This window comes from Ylistrum balloti, unplaced genomic scaffold (genome assembly GCF_031769215.1).
Source record: "Ylistrum balloti isolate Yb309-2 unplaced genomic scaffold, AGI_CSIRO_Ybal_v1 Utg369692, whole genome shotgun sequence".
NCBI classification, from domain to species: Eukaryota; Metazoa; Mollusca; class Bivalvia; order Pectinida; family Pectinidae; genus Ylistrum; species Ylistrum balloti.
The window spans coordinates 524,721-552,239 of NW_026781927.1; the positions used below are offsets into that span (position 1 = coordinate 524,721).

A 27,519-nucleotide genomic window follows, 5' to 3' on the forward strand; every position below is an offset into this window, starting at 1 on the left:
GACGTCATAACATTTACACGTCATGTGCGATGTGACATCACCAGAGATAGAAAAAGATATAGATTCAGTCTATGTATCTGTCGTTTTCACCAGTGCTTGTCTGAATATATGTGATAAATAGAATCTCACATGCGTTATATTAGACTTACGAACTCATTAAAAAGCAATTGTAAGATCCTCTGTAATACAACTAATCAGGAAATTAAAGTTTAATTTATCCCACGTAAATTGCATATTGACTTTTTTATATGTTTCAGATACAATCATTATGAGACAGCGATATTTGAAACACGTCATTTCCGGTTCCGGTTGCTTCCTTGTTTGTGCTGTTTGGATATTCACAATTAAAGTAATATGGCAAGTACCGAGTTCCGGAGAATCCTTTGAAATGACCGAACATTCCTCTGAAAATGATCTATTTCGGGAAAGGATATTTCTTAAAAACGACAAAAGTGAAAATTTAAATAGATTCCCAGGGATATCAAAGTTTTCTTCTGATGTGATGAAAAGACGAACAGGTCGAATACTCTGGTACCGACCGCCGAATTTCCAGCATATCATTGACTCAGAAAAAATCATGGATTTCTCCAAGTGTGGATTTCCCAATACTTGTACTCACGTGATAAACGACACCCTTATCAGTAGCAGTGACGCCGTTATATTTCACGGATCTGTACTTCCGGTAGTGTTACCCAAACGTCGGAAAGATCAGTTTTGGATATTTTATACTCTTGAAAGTCCCCCGAGCGTTTATCCGATAGGAAACAACTGGAGGAGAGAATTTGATTGGATGATGAGCTACAGGAGAGACTCACAAATATTTCTGCCCTACGGTAAAATTTTCCAGAACGAAAACAGGGACAAATTGGATTTCAATAATATATTACGCAATAAGGTCAAAGAAAGTCCAGTTGCTTGGCTTGTGAGTAATTGTCATGCTAGAAACAAGAGAAATGAATATGTCAACGAAATGAAAAAACATGTACGTGTGGAAGTGTTTGGGAGATGTGGAACCCCAATTATGGCGTCTTTCGCGAATACCTCAATAGAAGCCTATAAAATTTTATCTCTAAAGCATAAATTTTATCTCTCGTTTGAAAATAATCATTGTACTGACTACATTACCGAGAAATTATTCAATACTTATTCCAGACAAGTACCACTAATCCCGGTAGTACGCGGAGCAGCTTCTTACACAGAAATTCTACCAAATGGAACTTATATCAATACTGCTGATTTTAAAACTCCAAAAGATTTGGCAAATTATTTGAATTACTTAAATGATAATGATGATGCATATCTAAAAATTCTTCGAGAAAAACTGAAGTATGATGTTTATGATATGGTGGAGGTTTACCATCAATCCCTGTGTAGGATTTGTGAGAAAATCCAGAATCCAATGGAACGAGTACGGACGAACAGGACCGACGTGTCGTCATGGATACGCGACAATACTTGCACTACCGTTAATGGCATCTGATGCTGTTTTTTGATGTTATCAAAATTTTTCATCGTGAAAAACGTCATTGATATCAAAGAATGTGTGTAGAAATCTCAAATGTTATGTGACGTCACAATAATTGTGGGAACTAGCAACCGTAAGTCTACAAGGTAGTGTCACACTGATTTCAAATGTATCTGATCCTTTTGAAAAGTTTGTATTTTTGTTACAATGCTATGAATCTGTCTGTTTTATCGCATAATACACCAATAAAAAAAACATAATAATCGTGGGAGTTATATTTTCGTTAACGAACTGTCAACGATAACAATTTAAAATACACATTTTACACATGTCAACACAAACCAATTATCAGAAAAAATATCTTGGATATTTGTCGTGTGTTACTTTTTTTGCAGACGGTCAAAGCTGCTACCTGAAGCAATATGCACTAAAACAAGTTGGTTCTCTCGACTTCAAAATGCACTTTTGACATAAAACGGCGCACAAGAGTATTAAATTTCGGCAACTGAACCTATTCCATTGTGATCAGGTTCACGGGTATTAAATTTCGGCAACTGAACCTAATCCATTGTGATCAAGTTCACGGGTATTAAATTTCGGCAACTGAACCTATTCCATTGTGATCAGATGTAACCTAACCCCTATCCTCGAAAACAGCGCTCATATCGAACAACTAAGAAAATCAAATCGAACCAAAATGTCAAGTGCTTATGCTTTCAATATTTGATTTACGAATAAATTTTTATGGTGTCGTATGATCGATCTCGGCTACTGACATTATGTCATCATTTTTTCAATACACATGTTAGATGAATTATTTTAGTGGCGAGTCTCCTTTCGTTCAATTTTATTGACCAGCACATCTTTGGTGAAATGAATGCAGCTATAGTGGCTGATTAGTGCCATTTTCGCTTTTTCGCGCATTTCTTACAGCACGAAAAGGCGAAAAAGCGACATAGCTAAAAGCGAAAATGGCACTAATCAGCCACCATATGCAGCCGATAAGGTACACGATAGTGCTAACGACTTGAGAGGTCTCCTAGATTGCGTTGGATACCTAGTAGAACATCATCTCAATGTTCAATGTATTCTGAAGGTTATAAAAGGTCACATACCAAGGAGTAACCCGGTCACTGAATTATCTTTCATTTTGCCTTTTTTTGTACATTTTCGTCTTTAATTTTACACACGACTTTGTGGATGAATATTTAGACACGTGACTCCAAATGCACGTTTACCTGTCGTCATCAGTCACGTAGACCGACCGGGACGATGAACTGTGTAACAGATGCTCTGTTACTGCAAAGCCTATAAATTATAATTGATTTTTACAATACAGGAACATGAGTCTACAATATAAACTGCTGTTATCCCTGATGTTTTCGCCAGGTATTTGTCGTTTCTATGAATGGTAATATGAAACATTTAAAACTTGTAAACGAGTTCAACCTCGTGTCTTTGTACTTAGTTATGCCGAATTTTTGCCTTTTTTTCTGGGTGTGATCACAAACAGATTTCATATTTCACTCAATGTATAATATCACCTTGTAACAACGGCCAAAAGGTATTTCTTATACTGATCTGTTATTAGTTTAAAATCTGATTTAAACAGACTCTTGGAAAGTAAGGAATGGTTCCAGTTTTCTTTAGAAATTTTTTGAAACAGTGTCTTACTGAATTATTGAAATTTAGAAATTTTTGTTATTTTTTAAAGATGGTGAAATGGGGAGACATTGATAAATTCGGCAGAGGAGGGATTTACTTACATGCAATTGTTTTATTCAAAACTGCATAGTCTATGATATTACATAAGACTGGTTGTGGACTTCAGAAGAAATTCCTTTCAAAGCTGCCCTCTGAAACTTACTGAAGAGGTCTAAATAGGTCGATTGCTACGGAACCTCGTGTTAAAACTACCTGTTAATGTGTTTTTAAGGAAGTTGAGAAACGGATCCATTGCTATGGTTGTGTCCACGGGCATTTCACTGCAAAAGCTGTGGGTGATGTGACGTACCTCCTGTATGATATTCTGTGAGGTAGCTACATCTGAATAGGAAGTTCAGCTATCGATCACATCAGCAATTAAATAAATGATGCAGTGTTTAACGTCCCATCAACAGCTACGATCATTTAAGGATGGGTGTGGTTATCTTGTTAGGATATTTAATGTCCTGTCAACAGCTGTGGTCATTTAAGGACGGATGTGATCATCTTGTTAGGATATTTAACGTCCTGTCAACAGCTGTAGTCATTTAAGGACGGATGTGATCATCTGGTAAGGATATTTAACGTCCTGTCAAAAGCTGTAGTCATATAAGGACGGGTGTGATCATCTTGTTAGGATATTTAACGTCCTGTCAACAGCTGTGGTCATTTAAGGACGGATGTGGTCATCTTGTTACGATGTGATCTCTTATATGTAACAGCCCTATTGAGAGCGAACCATCGACGTCTCTGACAATAGTAGTGATGTCACCATGGATATCGATTTAGGATCCGTAAATTACATTTCTAATTTTATGCCAAAAGTAAACAATCAATATGAAGATAAAATGACCAGAAAAATTTGAATATTGTTTAGAAAACTATTACTTGAGTCATTAACAGATAGACGGACATAAATCTAAGTACTTCATCGCTTCAAGAAACATTTTTGCCAGATTACTCTCCTATTGTTAACCACTGTGTTTAACTGCCAACTTCCTGCTTTTCCTTCCAGGGACATTTAAAGGTTTAACAATGTCATATTGTTAGTCTGATGTATGTGAATAAGAAATTGTTAGATTGATAAGATAATGTATTTCTCAACCAACTTGATAGCAACCGTGGTGCACTTTTTCAACCAAATCGATATGCAACGTTGTGTCTTTTTTCACCGTTGTGTAAATAAATTTATCATAGGATTTTGCATATTGTTGACAACTTTTTAAAACAAGCAATCTACGTTGAAATTCAACCTACATATTTTAAACGGAGTTTCTAATCATCGATTTCCATTTCTTACTGAATTTTCAAGGTTTAGGACTCAATTTAGAGAACTGACACAGGAGCGGAGAAACATAATACCCCGGATGTTCTTTTGTTCTGTAACTTTTGCTTTGTGGGGTTGGGGTTTTTTTTAGTATGAAAATGAGATCGTAACAAGGCATCTTTTACCACCAGAAAATTTATTTTGAGATTCATATAATTAATGATGATTAAGAAAATTAAAGTTTTTCACAGGAACTACACTGTATTCCGCAACATACACACTCACATCATAATGTTACAACTTAAACCACATAACTTAACAATTAGGGACATCAGAAGCAATCGTTCCTCTTACAACACGACCACTAAATTCTAGTGTTTGTTAATGTGAAACCAAATCTTTGATATTAAAAGAATTGTCATTCCCTTAGGATGAGATGGAGAGATCTCTACCCGAAGAGAAAGATCATAAAGTTGTCAAACATGAGGCTTGCCGAGTGTTTGACAACTTAATAATCTTCCCCGACGGTTGAGATCCTCTATCTCATCCTAAAGAGGGTGAATGATTATTTTTCTCAAACCTTGAATTTAGATTGTTACGCAATATATATTGTGTAAACAAAAACACGTGGATGGATTACAGTAATTCGATTCAGTACGTTCGTCAGATTTTGATGTAAATATAAATTAACATTTCGGGTGAGATACTCAGAAGTGCCGAAGAAAAATCACTAAACCACGTATGGATCTTCAATATAAGTATCGATCGGTTCGTACACAGGGTTAACATGTATTGTCCGCCTCCAACCCGGTACATTACACATCTGCAACGACGGCCGAGCTCATTTACACTAATCCTTCAAGTGTAATGATTCCGAAATCACGTGATTCATTGTATATCTTCATTTTTGTAATGTCCGGGTGTAAGGCAAAGTGAATGTAAGCGAGAAAGCTCACATTCATAAAAGACTATGAAACGAGTCTCAACGTTTTTCATTTTAACAAGCCTCTGTCGAGGTAAATTATAGGAAAAACTCGTTAAATCTCATATGACATTGAAACAAATGTAATATCCTGCTCCAGTTTGTCATATTAAGCATGCGCAATAAGTAACCTGTTAGTGCCATTAACTTACCCTGAGTTCACGGAAAGTCTTAGTTATTCAAATACCGGAAGAAACCATTTTTTAAAAATTGTAACATAGTTAACATTGTTGTCAACCAATAAGATACTTTGTAACATAAAACTTATAGTAAAATTATTGCATGTAAGTATTGTATTATAACATATTAAGTTTTAAACTTCACTTATACTTTTTAAAATGGTCTAGGTAATCTCGAAGGTTTCATTTCGATATTTTAATAATCTACTCTCCAACTCTTTACACAATAATTTCAAATAATATACTACAATATATAACTATATACAGGATGTCAGTATCACTGGTTTTCATATATCATGGCGTCTACTGTCACTTCACTATAAGTCACTTTCGACGCCTCTTTCTCTGACACAGACATTTTCGGCTTTGTTGGAGGTTTGTCAGTAAATTCCACATCTATATAGTTCAGCTGTCCTACTCCTTGCTGTAAAACGAAAATAATTTATGTTATGTCAATATGTTTTTATGTGTGTGCTAAAATAACAAAACAAATTACATATTCTGAAGTGAAACTTATCAATATTTACAGGAAAATAAAGAAATCTAAACGATCCTCATGATTTCCTTTTTTTAAATTTAATTAAACTATTTGTTTTTCCCTTTTTTTAAAAAAAAAATACACCATTGAAAGAAACAGCAGCGATTTGGTGCAAGTGTGACGTTTCGTAAGTCATCATTTTGTTACATCACAGATGTCTGTGTTTACACGTGACGAGACGTGACGTATTACACGTATTTGCTACATCATAACTTTGTGTGTATACATGACCCGTTACGTAATACACCACTGTCCTGCATCACAATTTTTGTGTACACAAGTGACGTATTGTGTTCCATTTGGTATCAATCCAGAGTAAATAGACATACCATAAACATGCTTTAGAGTCCTAGTTACTTTATACGAGATTTATAACATGAACTTCATGACAGTTCCCTAAATCTAGAGTCTTTTCCGAATGTTGTCCAAAGGAACGGGATAGGCCAACATTTTAATACAATATTTGGAAAAGAACAGGAATTTTGTGAAACATGATAAGGACATGCTTTCCTCTAACGAGCTGTGTTGCACGTGTGGAATTTAATAGTCTATACAGGTTGCATACCATCTACTACATACACACATCAACGTTATAATTAATTATTATTTCAGTCTATTTAACTGAGATGTATATAATTTAAATAGTTTTACACAATGACACGTTGGCTATGAGATTTGAATTAGAAATACAGTATACGCTCGTGAAGATACTGACAATGCTGATAAATATTCAAACAAATATGCCGAAAGTATTTTATTGAAAATTAAGGTTTTGAAAGAAATTTCACTATTTCATTGTGAAAGAGTTAGGATGATACATCACTTAGAAAGGTACATCAGTTATGATGATACATCACTTAGAAAGGTACATCAGTTAGGATGATACATCACTTAGAAAGGTACATCAGTTAGGACGATACATCACTTAGAAAGGTACATCAGTTAGGACGATACATCACTTAGAAAGGTACATCAGTTAGGACGATACATCACTTAGAAAGGTACATCAGTTAGGACGATACATCACTTAGAAAGGTACATCAGTTAGGACGATACATCACTTAGAAAGGTACATCAGTTAGGACGATACATCACTTAGAAAGGTACATCAGTTAGGACGATACATCACTTAGAAAGGTACATCAGTTAGGACGATACATCACTTAGAACGGTACATCAGTTAGGACGACACATCACTTAGAAAGGTACATCAGTTAGGACGACACATCACTTAGAAAGGTACATCAGTTAGGACGACACATCACTTAGAAAGGTACATCAGTTAGGACGATACATCACTTAGAAAGGTACATCAGTTAGGACGATACATCACTTAGAAAGGTACATCAGTTAGGACGATACATCACTTAGAAAGGTACATCAGTTAGGACGATACATCACTTAGAAAGGTACATCAGTTAGGACGATACATTACTTAGAAAGGTACATCAGTTAGGATGATACATCACTCAGAAAGGTACATCAGTTAGGATGCTATATTAATTAAGTTCGTACATGTTGGGGCATTAATGTGCAAGGATGGAACTTCAGTTAGGACAATGCAGAGTAAGGAGGTTACATTAATTAGGATGGTACATTGGATAGGATGATACATTGGATGGTACATAGGTTAGGATGGTACATTGGTTAGGATGGTACATTGGTTAGGATGGTACATAGGTTAGGATGGTACATTGGTTAGGATGGTACATAGGATAGGATGGTACATTGGTTAGGATGGCACATATGTTAGGATGGTACATAGGTTAGGATGGTACATTGGTTAGGATGATACATAGGTTAGGATGGTACATTGGTTAGGATGGTACATAGGTTAGGATGGTACATTGGTTAGGATGTAACATTAGTTAGGATGGTACAGTGGTTAGGATGGTACATAGCTCAGGATGGTACATTGGTTAGGATGGTACATTCGTTAGGATGGTACAGTGGTTAGGATGGTACAGAGCTTAGGATGGTACATTGGTTAGGATGGTACATAGCTTAGGATGGTACATTGGTTAGGATAGTACATTGGTTAGGATGGTACATAGGTTAGGATGGTACATTGGTTAGGATGGTATAGTGGTTAGGATGGTACATAGCTTAGGATGGTATATTGGTTAGGACAGTACATAGGTTAGGACGGTACATTGGTTAGGATGGTACATTGGTTAGGACGGTACATAGGTTAGGACGGTACATTGGTTAGGATAGTACATAGGTTAGGATGGTACATTGGTTAGGATGGTACAGTGGTTAGGATGGTACATTGGTTAGGATGGTACATTGGTTAGGATGGTACAGTGGTTAGGATGGTACATTGGTAAGGATGGTACATTGGTTAGGATGGTACAGTGGTTAGGATGGTACAGTGGTTAGGATAGTACATAGGTTAGGATGGTACATTGGTTAGGATGGTACAGTGGTTAGGATGGTACATTGGTTAGGATGGTACAGTGGTTAGGATAGTACATAGGTTAGGATGGTACATTGGTTAGGATGGTACAGTGGTTAGGATGGTACATTGGTAAAGATGGTACATTGGTTAGGACGGTACATAGGTTAGGACGGTACATAGGTTAGGATGGTACATTGGTTAGGATAGTACATAGGTTAGGATGGTACATTGGTTAGGATGGTACAGTGGTTAGGATGGTACATTGGTTAGGATGGTACAGTGGTTAGGATGGTACATTGGTTAGGATGGTACAGTGGTTAGGATGGTACATTGGTAAGGACAGTACATAGGTCACAACTATTCTTTGTGACGGCAAAAGCTATAACAAGATTACAATAATTCCAAGTAAATATTATATATATAGTGTACCTCACAGTGTACCTCACTAGATATAGTGTACCTCACAGTGTACCTCACAGTGTACCTCACAGTGTACCTCACTAGATATAGTGTACCTCACAGTGTACCTCACTAGATATAGTGTACCTCACAGTGTACCTCACTAGATATAGTGTACCTCACAGTGTACCTCACTAGATATAGTGTACCTCACAGTGTACCTCACTAGATATAGTGTACCTCACAGTGTACCTCACTAGATATAGTGTACCTCACTAGATATAGTGTACCTCACAGTGTACCTCACTAGATATAGTGTACCTCACAGTGTACCTCACTAGATATAGTGTACCTCACTAGATATAGTGTACCTCACTAGATATAGTGTACCTCACAGTGTACCTCACTAGATATAGTGTACCTCACAGTGTACCTCACTAGATATAGTGTACCTCACAGTGTACCTCACTAGATATAGTGTACCTCACAGTGTACCTCACTAGATATAGTGTACCTCACAGTGTACCGCACTAGATATAGTGTACCTCACAGTGTACCTCACTAGATATAGTGTACCTCACAGTATACCTCACTAGATATAGTGTACCTCACAGTATACTGCACTAGATATAGTGTACCTCACAGTGTACCTCACTAGATATAGTGTACCTCACAGTGTACCTCACTAGATATAGTGTACCTCACTAGATATAGTGTACATCACTAGATATAGTGTACCTCACTAGATATAGTGTACCTCACTAGATATAGTGTACATCACTAGATATAGTGTACCTCACAGTATACCTCACTAGATATAGTGTACCTCACTAGATCAAGTGTACCTCACTAGATATAGGGTACCTCACTAGATATAGGGTACCTCACTAGATATAGTGTACCTCACTAGATATAGTGTACCTCACTAGATATAGGGTACCTCACTAGATATAGGTGTACCTCACTAGATATAGTGTACCTCACTAGATATAGGGTACCTCACTAGATATAGTGTACCTCACTAGATCAAGTGTACCTCACTAGATATAGTGTACCTCACTAGATATAGTGTACCTCACAGTATACCTCACTAGATATAGTGTACCTCACTAGATCAAGTGTACCTCACTAGATCAAGTGTACCTCACTAGATATAGGGTACCTCACTAGATATAGTGTACCTCACTAGATATAGTGTACCTCACTAGATATAGTGTAACTCACTAGATATAGGGTACCTCACTAGATATAGTGTACCTCACAACTATATACAGTGGACCTCACTAGATATACACGAGATACAGGGTACCTCACTAGATATAGTGTACCTCACAATTACATACAGTGGACCTCACTAGATATACTGTACCTCACTAGATATAGGGTACCTCACTAGATATAGTGTACCTCACTAGATATAGTGTACCTCACTAGACACAGCGTACCTCACTAAATATAGTGTACCTCACTAGATATAGTGTACCTCACAACTATATACAGTGGACCTCACTAGATATACACGAGATACAGGGTACCTCACTAGATATAGTGTACCTCACAATTACATACAGTGGACCTCACTAGATATACTGTACCTCACTAGATATAGGGTACCTCACTAGATATAGTGTACCTCACTAGATATAGTGTACCTCACTAGACACAGCGTACCTCACTAGATATAGTGTACCTCACTAGATATAGTGTACCTCACTAGATACAGGGTACATCACTAGATATAGTGTACCTCACAACTATATACAGTGGACCTCACTAGATATAGTGTACCTCACTAGATATAGTGTACCTCACAACTATATACAGTGGACCTCACTAGATATTGTGTACCTCACTAGATATAGGGTACTTCACTAGATATAGTGTACCTCCCTAGATATAGTGTACCTCACTAGACACAGGGTACCTCACTAGATATAGTGTATCTCGCTAGATATAGTGGACCTCACTAGATATAGTGTACCTCACTAGATATAGTGGACCTCACTAGATATAGTGTACCTCACTAGACACAGGGTACCTCACTAGATATAGTGTATCTCACTAGATATAGGGTACCTCTCTAGATATAGTGTACCTCACTACATACAGGGTACCTCACTAGATATAGTGTACCTCACCATGTACAGTGGACTTCACTAGATATAGTGTACCTCACTAGATATAGTGTACCTCACAACTATATACAGTGGACCTCACTAGATATAGTGTACCTCACAACTATATACAGGGTACCTCACTAGATATATTGTGTACCTCACAACTATATACAGTGGACCTCACTAGATATAGTGTACCTCACTAGATACAGGGTACCTCACTAGATATAGTGTACCTCACAACTATATACAGTGTACCTCACTAGATATACACGAGATACAGGGTACCTCACTAGATATAGTGTACCTCACAATTACATACAGTGGACCTCACTAGATATAGTGTACCTCACTAGATATAGTGTACCTCACTAGATATAGGGTACCTCACTAGATATAGTGTACCTCAGAACTATATACAGTGGACCTCACTAGATAGAGTGTACCTCACAACTATATACAGGGTACCTCACTAGATATATTGTGTACCTCACAACTATATACAGTGGACCTCACTAGATATAGTGTACCTCACTAGATACAGGGTACCTCACTAGATATAGTGTACATCAAAACTATATACAGTGTACCTCACTAGATATACACGAGATACAGGGTACCTCACTAGATATAGTGTACCTCACAATTACATACAGTGGACCTCACTAGATATAGTGTACCTCACTAGATATAGGGTACCTCACTAGATATAGTGTACCTCACTAGATATAGGGTACCTCACTAGATATAGTGTACCTCAGAACTATATACAGTGGACCTCACTAGATAGAGTGTACCTCACAACTATATACAGGGTTCCTCACTAGATATAGTGTACCTCACAACTATATACAGTGGACTTCACTAGATATAGTGTACCTCACTAGATACAGGGTACCTCACTAGATATAGTGTACCTCACAACTACATACAGTGGACCTGACTAGATATAGTGTACCTCACTATATATAGTGAACCTCACTAGATATAGTGTACCTCACTAGATATAGGGTACCACACTAGATATAGTGTACCTCACTATATATAGTGTACCTCACTAGATATAGTGTACCTCACTAGATATAGGGTACCTCACTAGATATAGGGTACCTCACTAGATATAGTGTACCTCACTAGATATAGTGTACCTCACAACTAGATACAAGAAATACATCCCTTTGAACATCAAGATGATATTAATATTGCACATAGTATAAAGCATGTTTTCTTCTATGGGTTAGATATTGATTAGGAGTGCAATCGTTTCGGTGAAGTTGAGAAAATTAATGCAAAGTGAGGAGATTATTGAGTGCGATACCAACACCTCTATATTTTGATAAACTAGTCAACCTTTCTTGACCTTTGTTCTGATTGGTTTCCTCCTATGTCAACCTGATCGTAATTTCTAGGCTTCTTTTCCACTGAAACGATAAAAAATGTGTAAATTTTAGAAATAAAAAATGTATCACATTTAAAATATTAAGCACACAAAATATTTATCAATTTGTCGACAAAATGTGTTATCAGTGTAATAACACCCATTATATAACTACCCTGTTATCAGTGTAATAACACCCATTTTATAACTACCCTGTTATCAGTGTAATAACACCCATTATATAACTACCCTGCCTGTTATTAGTGTAATAGCACCCATTATATAACTACCCTGTTATCAGTGTAATAACACCCATATCATAACTACCCTGTAATCAGTGTTATAGCACCAATTATATAACTACCCTGTTATCAGAGTAATGACACCCATTATATAACTACCTTGTTATCAGTGTAATAACAACCATTATATAACTACCCTGTTATCAGTGTAATAACAACCATTATATAACTACCCTGCCTGTTATTAGTGTAATAGTACCCATTATATAACTACCCTGTTATCAGTGTAATAACACCCATTATATATCTACCCTGTTTGCTCCTAGTTATGTAATAACCCATTATATAACTTCCCTGTTTTCCCGTAGTTATGTAATAACAATATGATATACATGTAGATTATGGGTGTCATTACACCAATAAGGGTAGTTACGCTGATGACAGGGTAGTTATGTAATGGGTATATTACGCTGATGACAGGGTAGTTATGTAATGGGTATATTACGCTGATGACAGGGTAGTTATGTAATGGGTATATTACGCTGATGACAGGGTAGTTATGTGGTTAAAGGTTTAGTGAGAATTAACACAATTGTAAATGGTAAAAATAAATCGCCAAACAATATTGCTTTGTGGTTTAACGTCCGCGTGACAGCCAGGGTCATTTGAGGGCATACTCGAACAAGATGTGAAATAAATAGCCTGTTATATCATTGACTTTCTTACCATCCCAGTTTGGTTCTCTTGATGCTTGGTCAAGGTCAACTTCATCATAATTGTGTTGTTTATTTACTGCAAAATATAAATAACATCAGTAGTCAATAGATTGGTATATATCTTCTTCGGTTTGGTTCGGACAACATAACAGAACATATATATTTATAGATAAAATCAATGCAGTTTATCAGGTACAGTATTAATTACAAATATTCGTAATGATAACTCATAAGATGGCGGACTGTGAACATGTGTGTTATTACCAAATCGAGGCTCACACATGAATCCTTGACGTAACACACACATGATACAGGTTGTACTAATAACCGCAATGATCAACTGGATAACATGCGTGCGATATCATTATTTTTCTATTAAATTACTTTTCTGACAATTCTCTCAAAACGAAAGTGATATACATAAGACCCGACCACGTGACAATACAGATATACAATTAAGGTTACAAAATGATAAGTATATGTCTACTCGCTTCTAAATTGTTATATACACTTTTTCTCAAACACAACTTCCGTAAGATAAGTAAGATTTACAAGGCCAGAGTATTCGATAAACCTGGATGGTTCACCTTCCGATGTATTCAGTGGTATCACAATACATATTTATTTTGTTCATATTTTGTAATTCGAATTTGTTGATAATTAAATCGTGTCTTTCTTACTATTTTCTTTAAATTCTTTGAAATAATACAGATTATAGCCTAATTATGAATATTTAAATCGATCTGAGTCTGAGGGTCATGACCGTGTTTATCTATACATTGTTTAAGATACGACGGGCGAGTCACCGTTACAAGTATCATCACCGATTATATCCGCGAGCTATTTTTAGCTCCGGTGTATATTAAGGAAGAACCATTGTCACGTGAAAACAGAAAGACGTCATTAAACATGTCTACATACCAGAATCAATACACAAGGCCGAGCTACACCACTATAACAAACAAATCCGCCGCTTTTTATCTAAGAAAAAAATGTCGACATTTAGGAGAAAACTGAGCAGTTGGCAGGGGTTAAGTGTAAACAGTGGATCACCCACAATGGTTTGAAACAGTCACTTATAACTTGATTTTTTCTGATATGTATACTCGAATCCTTATCCACAACAGTGTACTAATTCCGGGTATGACCGGTATTAAAATTCGATAAGAAATATGATGTATTGTTATGTAACATGTGTTGGTCTTTATTCCTCGTCAATATTCTATCTACCTGCCTATGTTTCCTATACCGTTCTGTAGATATCGGCTATACGTACTGTGTTCAATACTATCGATCTCGTTAACTCGAACTCTTAATGACCATCCATCATACACGGCATTGCTATACCATCTAGATCAACAGCTTTCATGTTATCCCTGAGTTGTAATGTATGATGATGATCCGAAGGTGATGGACTAGAAAACAAACTGCCTTTCCTGATTACACGAGTCTCGGTGACATTAATCATCTACCAAATGTAACCTCGGTGTAATCATCTACCAAATGTTGTCTCGGTGTAATCATCTACCAAATGTTGTCTCGGTGTAATCATCTACCAAATGTAACCTCGGTGTAATCATCTACCAAATGTTGTCTCGGTGTAATCATCTACCAAATGTTGTCTCGGTGTAATCATCTACCAAATGTTGTCTCAGTGTAATCATCTACCAAATGTTGTCTCTGTGTAATCATCTACCAAATGTTGTCTCGGTGTAATCATCTACCAAATGTAACCTCGGTGTAATCATCTACCAAATGTTGTCTCGGTGTAATCATCTACCAAATGTAACCTCGGTGTAATCATCTACCAAATGTTGTCTCGGTGTAATCATCTACCAAATGTAACCTCGGTGTAATCATCTACCAAATGTAACCTCGGTGTAATCATCTACCAAATGTTGTCTCGGTGTAATCATCTACCAAATGTTGTCTCGGTGTAATCATCTACCAAATGTTGTCTCAGTGTAATCATCTACCAAATGTTGTCTCGGTGTAATCATCTACCAAATGTTGTCTCGGTGTAATCATCTACCAAATGTTGTCTCAGTGTAATCATCTACCAAATGTTGTCTCGGTGTAATCATCTACCAAATGTAACCTCGGTGTAATCATCTACCAAATGTAACCTCGGTGTAATCATCTACCAAATGTTGTCTCGGTGTAATCATCTACCAAATGTTGTCTCGGTGTAATCATCTACCAAATGTTGTCTCAGTGTAATCATCTACCAAATGTTGTCTCGGTGTAATCATCTACCAAATGTAACCTCGGTGTAATCATCTACCAAATGTAACCTCGGTGTAATCATCTACCAAATGTTGTCTCGGTGTAATCATCTACCAAATGTAACCTCGGTGTAATCATCTACCAAATGTTGTCTCGGTGTAATCATCTACCAAATGTTGTCTCTGTGTAATCATCTACCAAAATGTAAACTCGTTGTAATCATCTACCAAATGTAAACTCGGTGTAATCATCTACCAAATGTTGTCTCGGTGTAATCATCTACCAAATGTTGTCTCGGTGTAATCATCTACCAAATGTTGTCTCAGTGTAATCATCTACCAAATGTTGTCTCGGTGTAATCATCTACCAAATGTTGTCTCGGTGTAATCATCTACCAAATGTTGTCTCGGTGTAATCATCTACCAAATGTTGTCTCGGTGTAATCATCTACCAAATGTAACCTCGGTGTAATCATCTACCAAATGTTGTCTTGGTGTAATCATCTACCAAATGTAACCTCGGTGTAATCATCTACCAAATGTAACCTCGGTGTAATCATCTACCAAATGTTGTCTCGGTGTAATCATCTACCAAATGTAACCTCGGTGTAATCATCTACCAAATGTTGTCTCGGTGTAATCATCTACCAAATGTTGTCTCGGTGTAATCATCTACCAAATGTAACCTCGGTGTAATCATCTACCAAATGTAACCTCGGTGTAATCATCTACCAAATGTTGTCTCGGTGTAATCATCTACCAAATGTAACCTCGGTGTAATCATCTACCAAATGTAACCTCGGTGTAATCATCTACCAAATGTTGTCTCGGTGTAATCATCTACCAAATGTAACCTCGGTGTAATCATCTACCAAATGTAACCTCGGTGTAATCATCTACCAAATGTAACCTCGGTGTAATCATCTACCAAATGTAACCTCGGTGTAATCATCTACCAAATGTTGTCTCGGTGTAATCATCTACCAAATGTTGTCTCGGTGTAATCATCTACCAAATGTTGTCTCGGTGTAATCATCTACCAAATGTAACCTCGGTGTAATCATCTACCAAATGTAACCTCGGTGTAATCATCTACCAAATGTAACCTCGGTGTAATCATCTACCAAATGTAACCTCGGTGTAATCATCTACCAAATGTAACCTCGGTGTAATCATCTACCAAATGTTGTCTCGGTGTAATCATCTACCAAATGTAACCTCGGTGTAATCATCTACCAAATGTAACCTCGGTGTAATCATCTACCAAATGTAACCTCGGTGTAATCATCTACCAAATGTTGTCTCGGTGTAATCATCTACCAAATGTTGTCTCAGTGTAATCATCTACCAAATGTTGTCTCGGTGTAATCATCTACCAAATGTAACCTCGGTGTAATCATCTACCAAATGTAACCTCGGTGTAATCATCTACCAAATGTTGTCTCGGTGTAATCATCTACCAAATGTAACCACGGTGTAATCATCTACCAAATGTAACCTCGGTGTAATCATCTACCAAATGTAACCTCGGTGTAATCATCTACCAAATGTAACCTCGGTGTAATCATCTACCAAATGTAACCTCGGTGTAATCATCTACCAAATGTTGTCTCGGTGTAATCATCTACCAAATGTAACCTCGGTGTAATCATCTACCAAATGTAACCTCGGTGTAATCATCTACCAAATGTAACCTCGGTGTAATCATCTACCAAATGTTGTCTCAGTGTAACCATCTACCAAATGTAACCTCGGTGTAATCATCTACCAAATGTTGTCTCGGTGTAATCATCTACCAAATGTTGTCTCGGTGTAATCATCTACCAAATGTTGTCTCAGTGTAACCATCTACCAAATGTAACCTCGGTGTAATCATCTACCAAATGTTGTCTCGGTGTAATCATCTACCAAATGTTGTCTCGGTGTAATCATCTACCAAATGTAACCTCGGTGTAATCATCTACCAAATGTAACCTCGGTGTAATCATCTACCAAATGTAACCTCGGTGTAATCATCTACCAAATGTAACCTCGGTGTAATCATCTACCAAATGTAACCTCGGTGTAATCATCTACCAAATGTAACCTCGGTGTAATCATCTACCAAATGTTGTCTCGGTGTAATCATCTACCAAATGTAACCTCGGTGTAATCATCTACCAAATGTTGTCTCGGTGTAATCATCTACCAAATGTAACCTCGGTGTAATCATCTACCAAATGTAACCTCGGTGTAATCATCTACCAAATGTTGTCTCGGTGTAATCATCTACCAAATGTTGTCTCGGTGTAATCATCTACCAAATGTTGTCTCGGTGTAATCATCTACCAAATGTTGTCTCGGTGTAATCATCTACCAAATGTTGTCTCGGTGTAATCATCTACCAAATGTTGTCTCTGTGTAATCATCTACCAAATGTTGTCTCGGTGTAATCATCTACCAAATGTAACCTCGGTGTAATCATCTACCAAATGTTGTCTCAGTGTAATCATCTACCAAATGTAACCTCGGTGTAATCATCTACCAAATGTAACCTCGGTGTAATCATCTACCAAATGTTGTCTCGGTGTAATCATCTACCAAATGTTGTCTCGGTGTAATCATCTACCAAATGTAACCTCGGTGTAATCATCTACCAAATGTTGTCTCGGTGTAATCATCTACCAAATGTAACCTCGGTGTAATCATCTACCAAATGTTGTCTCGGTGTAATCATCTACCAAATGTTGTCTCTGTGTAATCATCTACCAAATGTTGTCTCGGTGTAATCATCTACCAAATGTAACCTCGGTGTAATCATCTACCAAATGTAACCTCGGTGTAATCATCTACCAAATGTTGTCTCGGTGTAATCATCTACCAAATGTAACCTCGGTGTAATCATCTACCAAATGTTGTCTCGGTGTAATCATCTACCAAATGTAACCTCGGTGTAATCATCTACCAAATGTTGTCTCAGTGTAATCATCTACCAAATGTTGTCTCGGTGTAATCATCTACCAAATGTTGTCTCGGTGTAATCATCTACCAAATGTGACCTCGGTGTAATCATCTACCAAATGTAACCTCGGTGTAATCATCTACCAAATGTAACCTCGGTGTAATCATCTACCAAATGTTGTCTCGGTGTAATCATCTACCAAATGTTGTCTCGGTGTAATCATCTACCAAATGTTGTCTCGGTGTAATCATCTACCAAATGTAACCTCGGTGTAATCATCTACCAAATGTTGTCTCGGTGTAATCATCTACCAAATGTAACCTCGGTGTAATCATCTACCAAATGTTGTCTCGGTGTAATCATCTACCAAATGTTGTCTCGGTGTAATCATCTACCAAATGTTGTCTCGGTGTAATCATCTACCAAATGTGACCTCGGTGTAATCATCTACCAAATGTAACCTCGGTGTAATCATCTACCAAATGTTGTCTCGGTGTAATCATCTACCAAATGTTGTCTCGGTGTAATCATCTACCAAATGTTGTCTCGGTGTAATCATCTACCAAATGTTGTCTCGGTGTAATCATCTACCAAATGTTGTCTCTGTGTAATCATCTACTAAATGTAACCTCGGTGTAATCATCTACCAAATGTAACCTCGGTGTAATCATCTACCAAATGTTGTCTCGGTGTAATCATCTACCAAATGTTGTCTCGGTGTAATCATCTACCAAATGTTGTCTCGGTGTAATCATCTACCAAATGTTGTCTCGGTGTAATCATCTACCAAATGTTGTCTCGGTGTAATCATCTACCAAATGTTGTCTCGGTGTAATCATCTACCAAATGTTGTCTCGGTGTAATCATCTACCAAATGTTGTCTCAGTGTAATCATCTACCAAATGTTGTCTCGGTGTAATCATCTACCAAATGTTGTCTCGGTGTAATCATCTACCAAATGTAACCTCTGTGTAATCATCTACCAAATGTTGTCTCGGTGTAACCATCTACCAAATGTAACCTCGGTGTAATCATCTACCAAATGTAACCTCGGTGTAATCATCTACCAAATGTTGTCTCGGTGTAATCATCTACCAAATGTTGTCTCGGTGTAATCATCTACCAAATGTTGTCTCTGTGTAATCATCTACCAAATGTAACCTCGGTGTAATCATCTACCAAATGTAACCTCGGTGTAATCATCTACCAAATGTTGTCTCGGTGTAATCATCTACCAAATGTTGTCTCAGTGTAATCATCTACCAAATGTTGTCTCGGTGTAATCATCTACCAAATGTTGTCTCGGTGTAATCATCTACCAAATGTTGTCTCGGTGTAATCATCTACCAAATGTAACCTCGGTGTAATCATCTACCAAATGTTGTCTCGGTGTAATCATCTACCAAATGTAACCTCTGTGTAATCATCTACCAAATGTTGTCTCTGTGTAATCATCTACCAAATGTAACCTCGGTGTAATCATCTACCAAATGTTGTCTCGGTGTAATCATCTACCAAATGTTGTCTCTGTGTAATCATCTACCAAATGTTGTCTCGGTGTAATCATCTACCAAATGTTGTCTCGGTGTAATCATCTACCAAATGTTGTCTCGGTGTAATCATCTACCAAATGTTGTCTCGGTGTAATCATCTACCAAATGTAACCTCGGTGTAATCATCTACCAAATGTAACCTCGGTGTAATCATCTACCAAATGTAACCTCGGTTTAATCATCTACCAAATGTTGTCTCGGTGTAATCATCTACCAAATGTAACCTCGGTGTAATCATCTACCAAATATTGTCTCGGTGTAATCATCTACCAAATGTAACCTCGGTGTAATCATCTACCAAATGTAACCTCGGTGTAATCATCTACCAAATGTAACCTCGGTGTAATCATCTACCAAATGTTGTCTCGGTGTAATCATCTACCAAATGTTGTCTCGGTGTAATCATCTACCAAATGTTGTCTCGGTGTAATCATCTACCAAATGTTGTCTCGGTGTAATCATCTACCAAATGTAACCTCGGTGTAATCATCTACCAAATGTAACCTCGGTGTAATCATCTACCAAATGTTGTCTCGGTGTAATCATCTACCAAATGTTGTCTCGGTGTAATCATCTACCAAATGTTGTCTCGGTGTAATCATCTACCAAATGTTGTCTCGGTGTAATCATCTACCAAATGTTGTCTCGGTGTAATCATCTACCAAATGTTGTCTCGGTGTAATCATCTACCAAATGTTGTCTCGGTGTAATCATCTACCAAATGTTGTCTCGGTGTAATCATCTACCAAATGTAACCTCGGTGTAATCATCTACCAAATGTTGTCTCGGTGTAATCATCTACCAAATGTAACCTCGGTGTAATCATCTACCAAATGTAACCTCGGTGTAATCATCTACCAAATGTTGTCTCGGTGTAATCATCTACCAAATGTTGTCTCGGTGTAATCATCTACCAAATGTTGTCTCGGTGTAATCATCTACCAAATGTTGTCTCGGTGTAATCATCTACCAAATGTAACCTCGGTGTAATCATCTACCAAATGTAACCTCGGTGTAATCATCTACCAAATGTTACCTTAGTGTAATCATTTAGCAAGTGATACCACACCTATCGCGGCCTCAGTGACTCCAGGAAGAATGAAAGTGATCGTAACATCGTGAGTATCGAGGATGTCACCAATGTGGCAAAAAATACGCAAGCGAAAAGAAAACTCTCACCAACAACAGAAACACCAGACATACTACCGACCAAAAGACACGGTAAACAACGACAGAAACACCAGACATACTACCGACCATCAGACACGGTAAACAACGACAGAAACACCAGACATACTACCGACCATCAGACACGGTAAACAACGACAGAAACACCAGACATACTACCGACCATCAGACACGGTAAACAACGACAGAAACACCAGACATACTACCGACCAAAAGACACGGTAAACAACGACAGAAACAACAGACATACTACCGACCAACGGACACGTTAAACAACGACAGAAACACCAGACATACTACCGACAAACAGACACGGTAAAGAACGACAGAAACAACAGACATACTACCTACCAACAGACACGGTAAACAACGACAGAAACAACAGACATACTACCGACCAACAGACACGGTAAACAACGACAGAAACAACAGACATACTACCGACAAACAGACACGGTAAAGAACGACAGAAACAACAGACATACTACCGACAAACAGACACGGTAAAGAACGACAGAAACAACAGACATACTACCTACCAACAGACACGGTAAACAACGACAGAAACAACAGACATACTACCGACCAACAGACACGGTAAACAACGACAGAAACAACAGACATACTACCGACCAACAGACACGGAAAACAATGACAGAAACACCAGACATACTACCGACAAACAGACACGGTAAACAACGACAGAAACACCAGACCCTTACAGATAAACACAGCAAAAATTAGAATGATAAAATTAATTTCTCAATATAACAATTGTCCACATATTGAGTCTACAGTGATAACATCTGTAAAAAATGGACCTTGTTTCTTAGTGTAATTCTATAAAAATAAAGACATTCTTTTTAGATTTGAGCATACACACTACAGTGTTGCACTTCTGTAGGTAGTACGTTAGGTCTCTGCCATCACCATTTGTCTATGTGAAGTTACGCTGCTAAAGATTTTTGTCTCTTTTAAACATTAACTATGTTAAATTCTTTATGATAACCACATTCATACAATTATAAAACCTCTAGCTTTTGTCAACAAGCGCACTTTTCTTATTCTGTATGAACATGTTCCTTGCTGTAAATGGATTTTACCTCCGGTTTAAGTCGTACAGGTCCAGAAACAGGTGTACATGTATGTAATATATTTTCGCTAAGTCTACACAATTCATTACACAAAATGTTTCCGCTTATGTGTAAAACTTATCATAGATTCGTTTATTATGATCTTCTGTTTATGAACAGAAATTGCCAATATTTAATCATTTTAATGTATCTCTTGAGGGGCAGAATACCTATGATAAATACTATTGTTTTGGGTAAAAGATTGAACTCAAAATAAATACTTACAAAACTTCAAGTACTTTCTTTTCTATCGCAATCGCCAACTGAAAATCCTATACTTCATATCCAGCACTTAACACAGGACAAACTAATATACCAAATGAACTATTGACATGTTTTTGTGTTTAATTTATAACTTTTTGCGACTGTTTTTCAAGTTGAAATACAGGTTTGATTTGGAGCTGTAACATGCTAACGTTAATTGCGCATCAGAAAACGACCTACTTGAAGTGAAATCAACCCAGAAAAAAAACTTAATTAAATCTGATTATTTGTGATAATCTTCCTCCCGAAATACCATCACTTTAGATTTATCAACACGGATTTTCTTCAATTTTCGTCGTTTACAATAACCAATTAAAATATCCAATCCATTTTGCAAACGGACACAGCATGGAACTAGCTTCCAGTGATATCGTCTGCAACAGTACAATTTTAAAAATCTCATATAAACACCCTCTATCCCTTCATACACTTGAATATGCAGATTAGTCACGTGATTTTTTCGTGGCTGCCTTCGTATAACATCGGATTGTATTTTATGTAATATCCACTTTTGTAAGATTTTCTTTGTTTTTATATTCCAACAAAATGTTTCGTAATAGATATTACTCGGCCTAAGTATGTGTTTAAGCTTGGCTTTATACAATAACTTAATGGAAATTTCCGGAATCTAATAAATTTGCTTGATTTGGGGTTTAAAAAGAATGGTTCATTGCTGTAACAATATCAAGTATGTTTCTAATTCCTAAGGATTCATTGCTTGTCTTTACTGTAACCCTGTATTAAATTGTGGTAGCTACTTATGAATATATTGTATCGTCTTCTTAATTTTCTCCAACGACAAAATATCTTCAACAACAAATTATCTTCAATCACAAATTATCTCAAACCACAAATTATCTCAAACCACAAATTATCTTTAATAACAAATTATCTGCAATGACAAATTATCTAACCACAAATTAATCTCTAACAACAAATTATCTCTAACAACAGATCAAATGGTTTTTGAAAAATCTACAGCAGTACAGACTAGCATTTAACTGTTAACAAAGCCAGAAATGTGGCCCTGTGATATATATATCGTATAAGGAAATAGAAAAGTTCCTATCGAGATCATGTGTAACGACAACGAACTTTCGCATATTCAATCTACATCTCCCGAAATCCTGTCATCTGTCAACTGTCGCTATCTTTAGCGGTATACTGGAAAAGTATAGACGATGCAGAATGACAAACACTTAAAACATTTCCTTAATCATGTATCTATTTTGTTTACACAACGGTGAAAACTAATGACAGATCACATCTACAACATCCCGGAACTTTGGAGACGTCTCTAACCGTCCTACAACGTTTAAACTATACACAACCTGGTCACAGGTTTTTACTTCTTAAATAATATATAAAGGTGCGCTGTGTAATGTCTTTTCTCCTTTTTGATACGTGACAAAGAAAACTTAAGTCATGTCGATTTTTTAGTTCATTTCATTTTGAATTTTTCTTAAATTTTTACAAAATGCCGCCAATACGATAAAAACTGCTTTTATCCAAAGTCTAAGAAGAGAGTTTCCTTTTAAGCTTAAACAGAGTTTTCATCAGACACATTGACAGCCATGACGTTTTTTTCTTAATTGTTCAAATTCAAAAACTGTCCAGCCCATTGAATTCAGCTTTTGATTTGCTTTGTAAAATAATGGAAAAAAATCAACATAAACAATTTTAGTACCAAACCTCAACTTCCGGTTCTCGTTATGGGCCAAAGTTTAAAAGTACTAATTTGAGTAACAAACTTTTTCTCACGTGCTGCAAAGTCCAGACCCTTGATAGTTCCTATACAAGGAACTTTTATCTTTGGCTATCAAGTTTGTTGAAAAAATTATCTTGATTCGCTTTCAAGTTCATGGGTTTCATTTTTTTTTTTTATCTTAAAATGGATTCTAACTCACAAACAAGAGGCAAAAGATGACGAAACATTGTACATAGTTTTCTTTCGGTTTCGGAAATGCTATTTCATTTTACAAATTTCCTCTCAAGTTTCACAACGTCTACATTTTTTTAGTTGTACAGTCCAGAGTCTAGATATGTAATATATAAATAGGTTGAACTGTTGGCTGTCATATTTGTGGAGATGATTGACCTTTAGGCAAAAGGTTAAATTCAGATGACAAACAATTTCTTGTTTATTTGTGTTTTTTTTCTAATTTGTGTATAGTAGCGTATATGTTAATACCAGGGTACTAGTAAACGATAACATGATAACAACGAGGAAGGACTGATTATAATCAGAACAAGGTTTGGTGACCTTGACCTGTAAATATGTAATACCTTTGTATTGTTCCTGACCTTGAGGCTCTGAGGACTTATCTGAAACAGAGAAACAAACATAAAATATCAGTGCCAAGTACCTATATTTATACCACTCATGAAGCATGAAACCTGAACAAGCATCAAGTTTTCTTGTTTTTAGTTTTGTTTTTTTTATTGCGAAACACGGAAAAAGTGTCATACGTAATTTGCGTGAGAGATTCCCCCCCCCCCCCCCCCCCCCCCCCCCCCCCCCCACAAAGACCTGGGGTGTGATATTAATACAAAAAAGACAATTCAAGGCGAAATAAAAATATCCTTGATCAATCAATCAATCAATCAATCAATCAATCAATCCAATCAATTACTTTTTTTTTAAAATGTTGTGTGAATTCATTGTTTAAAAATTGCCACGTGATGAAGAATGAACTCTCGCCTGTGCGCGACATCCGTCTGTTTTATGTTTTGTGTTAAGTTCATATTATGATAATCTCGCCTGTACGGGACATCTGTCTGTTTTATGTTTTGTGTTAAGTTCATATTATGATAATCTCTCGCCTGTACGGGACATCTGTCTGTTTTATGTTTTGTGTTAAGTTCATATTATGATAATCTCTCGCCTGTACGGGACATCTGTCTGTTTTATGTTTTGTGTTAAGTTCATATTATGATAATCTCTCGCCTGTACGGGACAACCGTCTGTTTTATGTTCTGTGTTAAGTTTATATCATGATAAACTAGACCGTAGAGTGTTTTATCTATATAGTGACGTCCTAATGTGGAGACACTGGTGTGATTGTTGACAAAAAAACAATACCACACGTTATCTGTAATGTGGAGATACTGGTGTGATTGTTGACAAAAAAACAATACCACATGATATCTGTAATGTGGAGATACTGGTGTGATTGTTGACAAAAAAACAATACCACATGATATCTGTAATGTTTTGAGTATTATTTTCCACAGATGTGAAAACAACCATGTAAATATTTGCTAAAACTACATCACAAGATCCATTGCGTGCTAACTGAAAGTCCTATAGATCCCGCCAACTTCCCCACACCATAAAATACTTTCACTTCTCTATTCCATTTCTCGCGTGACCAAGTCTGACGCCACAAATGCGTCATGGAGATGACAACAGTATACAGAGATGTTCAACCTAAAGGCTCCACTGTTGGTAAGAACTCCACTAATTAACACTTGATAAAAATGGTTTCCTTTGGAGTTTATACTTGTTATGAATGACAGATGGCGTTTATACATCTTATGAATGACAGATGACGTTTATTACATGATATAAATGACAGATGACGTTTATACATCATATGAATGACAGATGAAGTTTATTACATGTTATGAATGACAGATGACGTTTATACATGTTATGAATGACAGATAGCGTTTATATGTGTTATGACTGACAGGTGGCGTTTATACATGTTATGAATGACAGATGGCGTTTATACATGTTATGAATGACAGATAGCATTTATATGTGTTATGACTGACAGATGGCGTTTATACTTGTTATGAATGACAGATGGCGTTTATACATGTTATGAATGACAGATGACGTTTATTACATATTATGAATGACAGATGACGTTTATTACATGTTATGAACGACAGATGACGTTTACTACATGTTATGAATGACAGATGGCGTTTAAATGTGTTATGACTGACAGATGGCGTTTATACTTGTTATGAATGATAGATGGCGTTTATTACATGTTATGAATGACAGATGGCGTTAATACATGTTATGACTGATGATGATGATGATGATGATGATGATGGTGATTGTGGTGTTGGTGGTGGTATCTAAACACACCTACATAGAACCTACAAACATTCCAACAAAAAATAGCTGTACACAATACCCACAACATTTCCTCTACATTCTGTCCCCGACACCCCGATGTGTGATGTATCCCGTCACACAACAGTACATCTATCACAAGACACGTCTCTCGTTCATTTGGAGTCATCGATACATACCTGGTGAAGCACCTTTTTTTCTTAGCTTAGACCAGAAACTATTCCAAATTCCACCACTCATGCTGATAAATGTTACGTAGAAACGGACAGACGATGAAAAAGAGAAGGACGGCGACAATGTACAACGGACAAGAAACATAAACATATACAGTACAAGTAAACGAAGCAGCTGACCGGGATTTTAACTAACAGGAAATAAATCTTTGTAGGGAGGCTCCGACGGGGTAATTTATAGTTCTTGTCAATGACCTTGTGTGTATTGTGTACACACTATCAGAATGTAAACTACCAAATTTTACTTGAATTTAAATTTAAAATGAAGTTTATTTTTTCATTGTATTGAAGTACAGAACTTGACATAACAATATTAACAAATTTACTGTATTCAAATAACCTATAACAGCATTTCCAGCTCTTCAAATTCCCAGACAGTTTAAAAACCACTTAATATATACATGTACTTAGTATCTGTCATATTTTATATCAGCTATATTTCATGTAATAATTGTTTATCTGTATACATCAACCCCAAAACATGAGACGAGCCATCTTTGA

General features: G+C 36.7%; 2 protein-coding genes across 3 annotated transcripts; one reads left to right on the forward strand and one right to left on the reverse strand.

The window, feature by feature from the left end:
* The first annotated feature begins 268 nt into the window (after window positions 1-268).
* On the forward strand, window positions 269-1,480 carry LOC132565103 (glycoprotein 3-alpha-L-fucosyltransferase A-like). Its single transcript, XM_060229711.1, has one exon. The coding sequence runs from the start codon at window positions 269-271 to the stop codon at window positions 1,478-1,480; it is 1,212 nt and encodes a 403-aa protein (XP_060085694.1).
* Window positions 1,481-4,613: 3,133 nt separating this feature from the next.
* On the reverse strand, window positions 4,614-27,119 carry LOC132565107 (uncharacterized). 2 transcript variants are annotated; one of them, XM_060229714.1, is made up of 5 exons: window positions 26,965-27,119; window positions 24,979-25,017; window positions 13,399-13,464; window positions 12,403-12,473; window positions 4,614-6,021 (listed from the first exon to the last, which is right to left on the reverse strand). In XM_060229714.1, exons 1-5 carry the CDS (start codon window positions 27,107-27,109, stop codon window positions 5,875-5,877), a joined length of 468 nt encoding a protein of 155 aa, XP_060085697.1. In that variant the 5' UTR covers window positions 27,110-27,119; the 3' UTR covers window positions 4,614-5,874. The 2 variants fall into 2 exon arrangements, with proteins under 2 accessions (XP_060085697.1, XP_060085699.1); XM_060229716.1 differs by having other exon boundaries at window positions 5,934-6,021; window positions 12,413-12,473.
* Window positions 27,120-27,519: the final 400 nt, after the last annotated feature.

What these genes read in the sequence shown, in the direction of transcription:
- LOC132565103 (XM_060229711.1), top strand. Translation starts at nt 269, where the DNA reads ATGAGACAGCGATATTTGAAACACGTCATTTCCGGTTCCGGTTGCTTC.
- LOC132565107 (XM_060229714.1), bottom strand. Translation starts at nt 27,109, where the DNA reads ATGTTTATGTTTCTTGTCCGTTGTACATTGTCGCCGTCCTTCTCTTTT. An exon ending in AGGTCAGGAACAATACAAAG is followed by an intron (nt 13,465 to 24,978) that starts GTATTACATATT and finishes TATATTTTGCAG; the next exon opens with TAAATAAACAACACAATTAT. An exon ending in AAGAGAACCAAACTGGGATG is followed by an intron (nt 12,474 to 13,398) that starts GTAAGAAAGTCA and finishes TTATCGTTTCAG; the next exon opens with TGGAAAAGAAGCCTAGAAAT.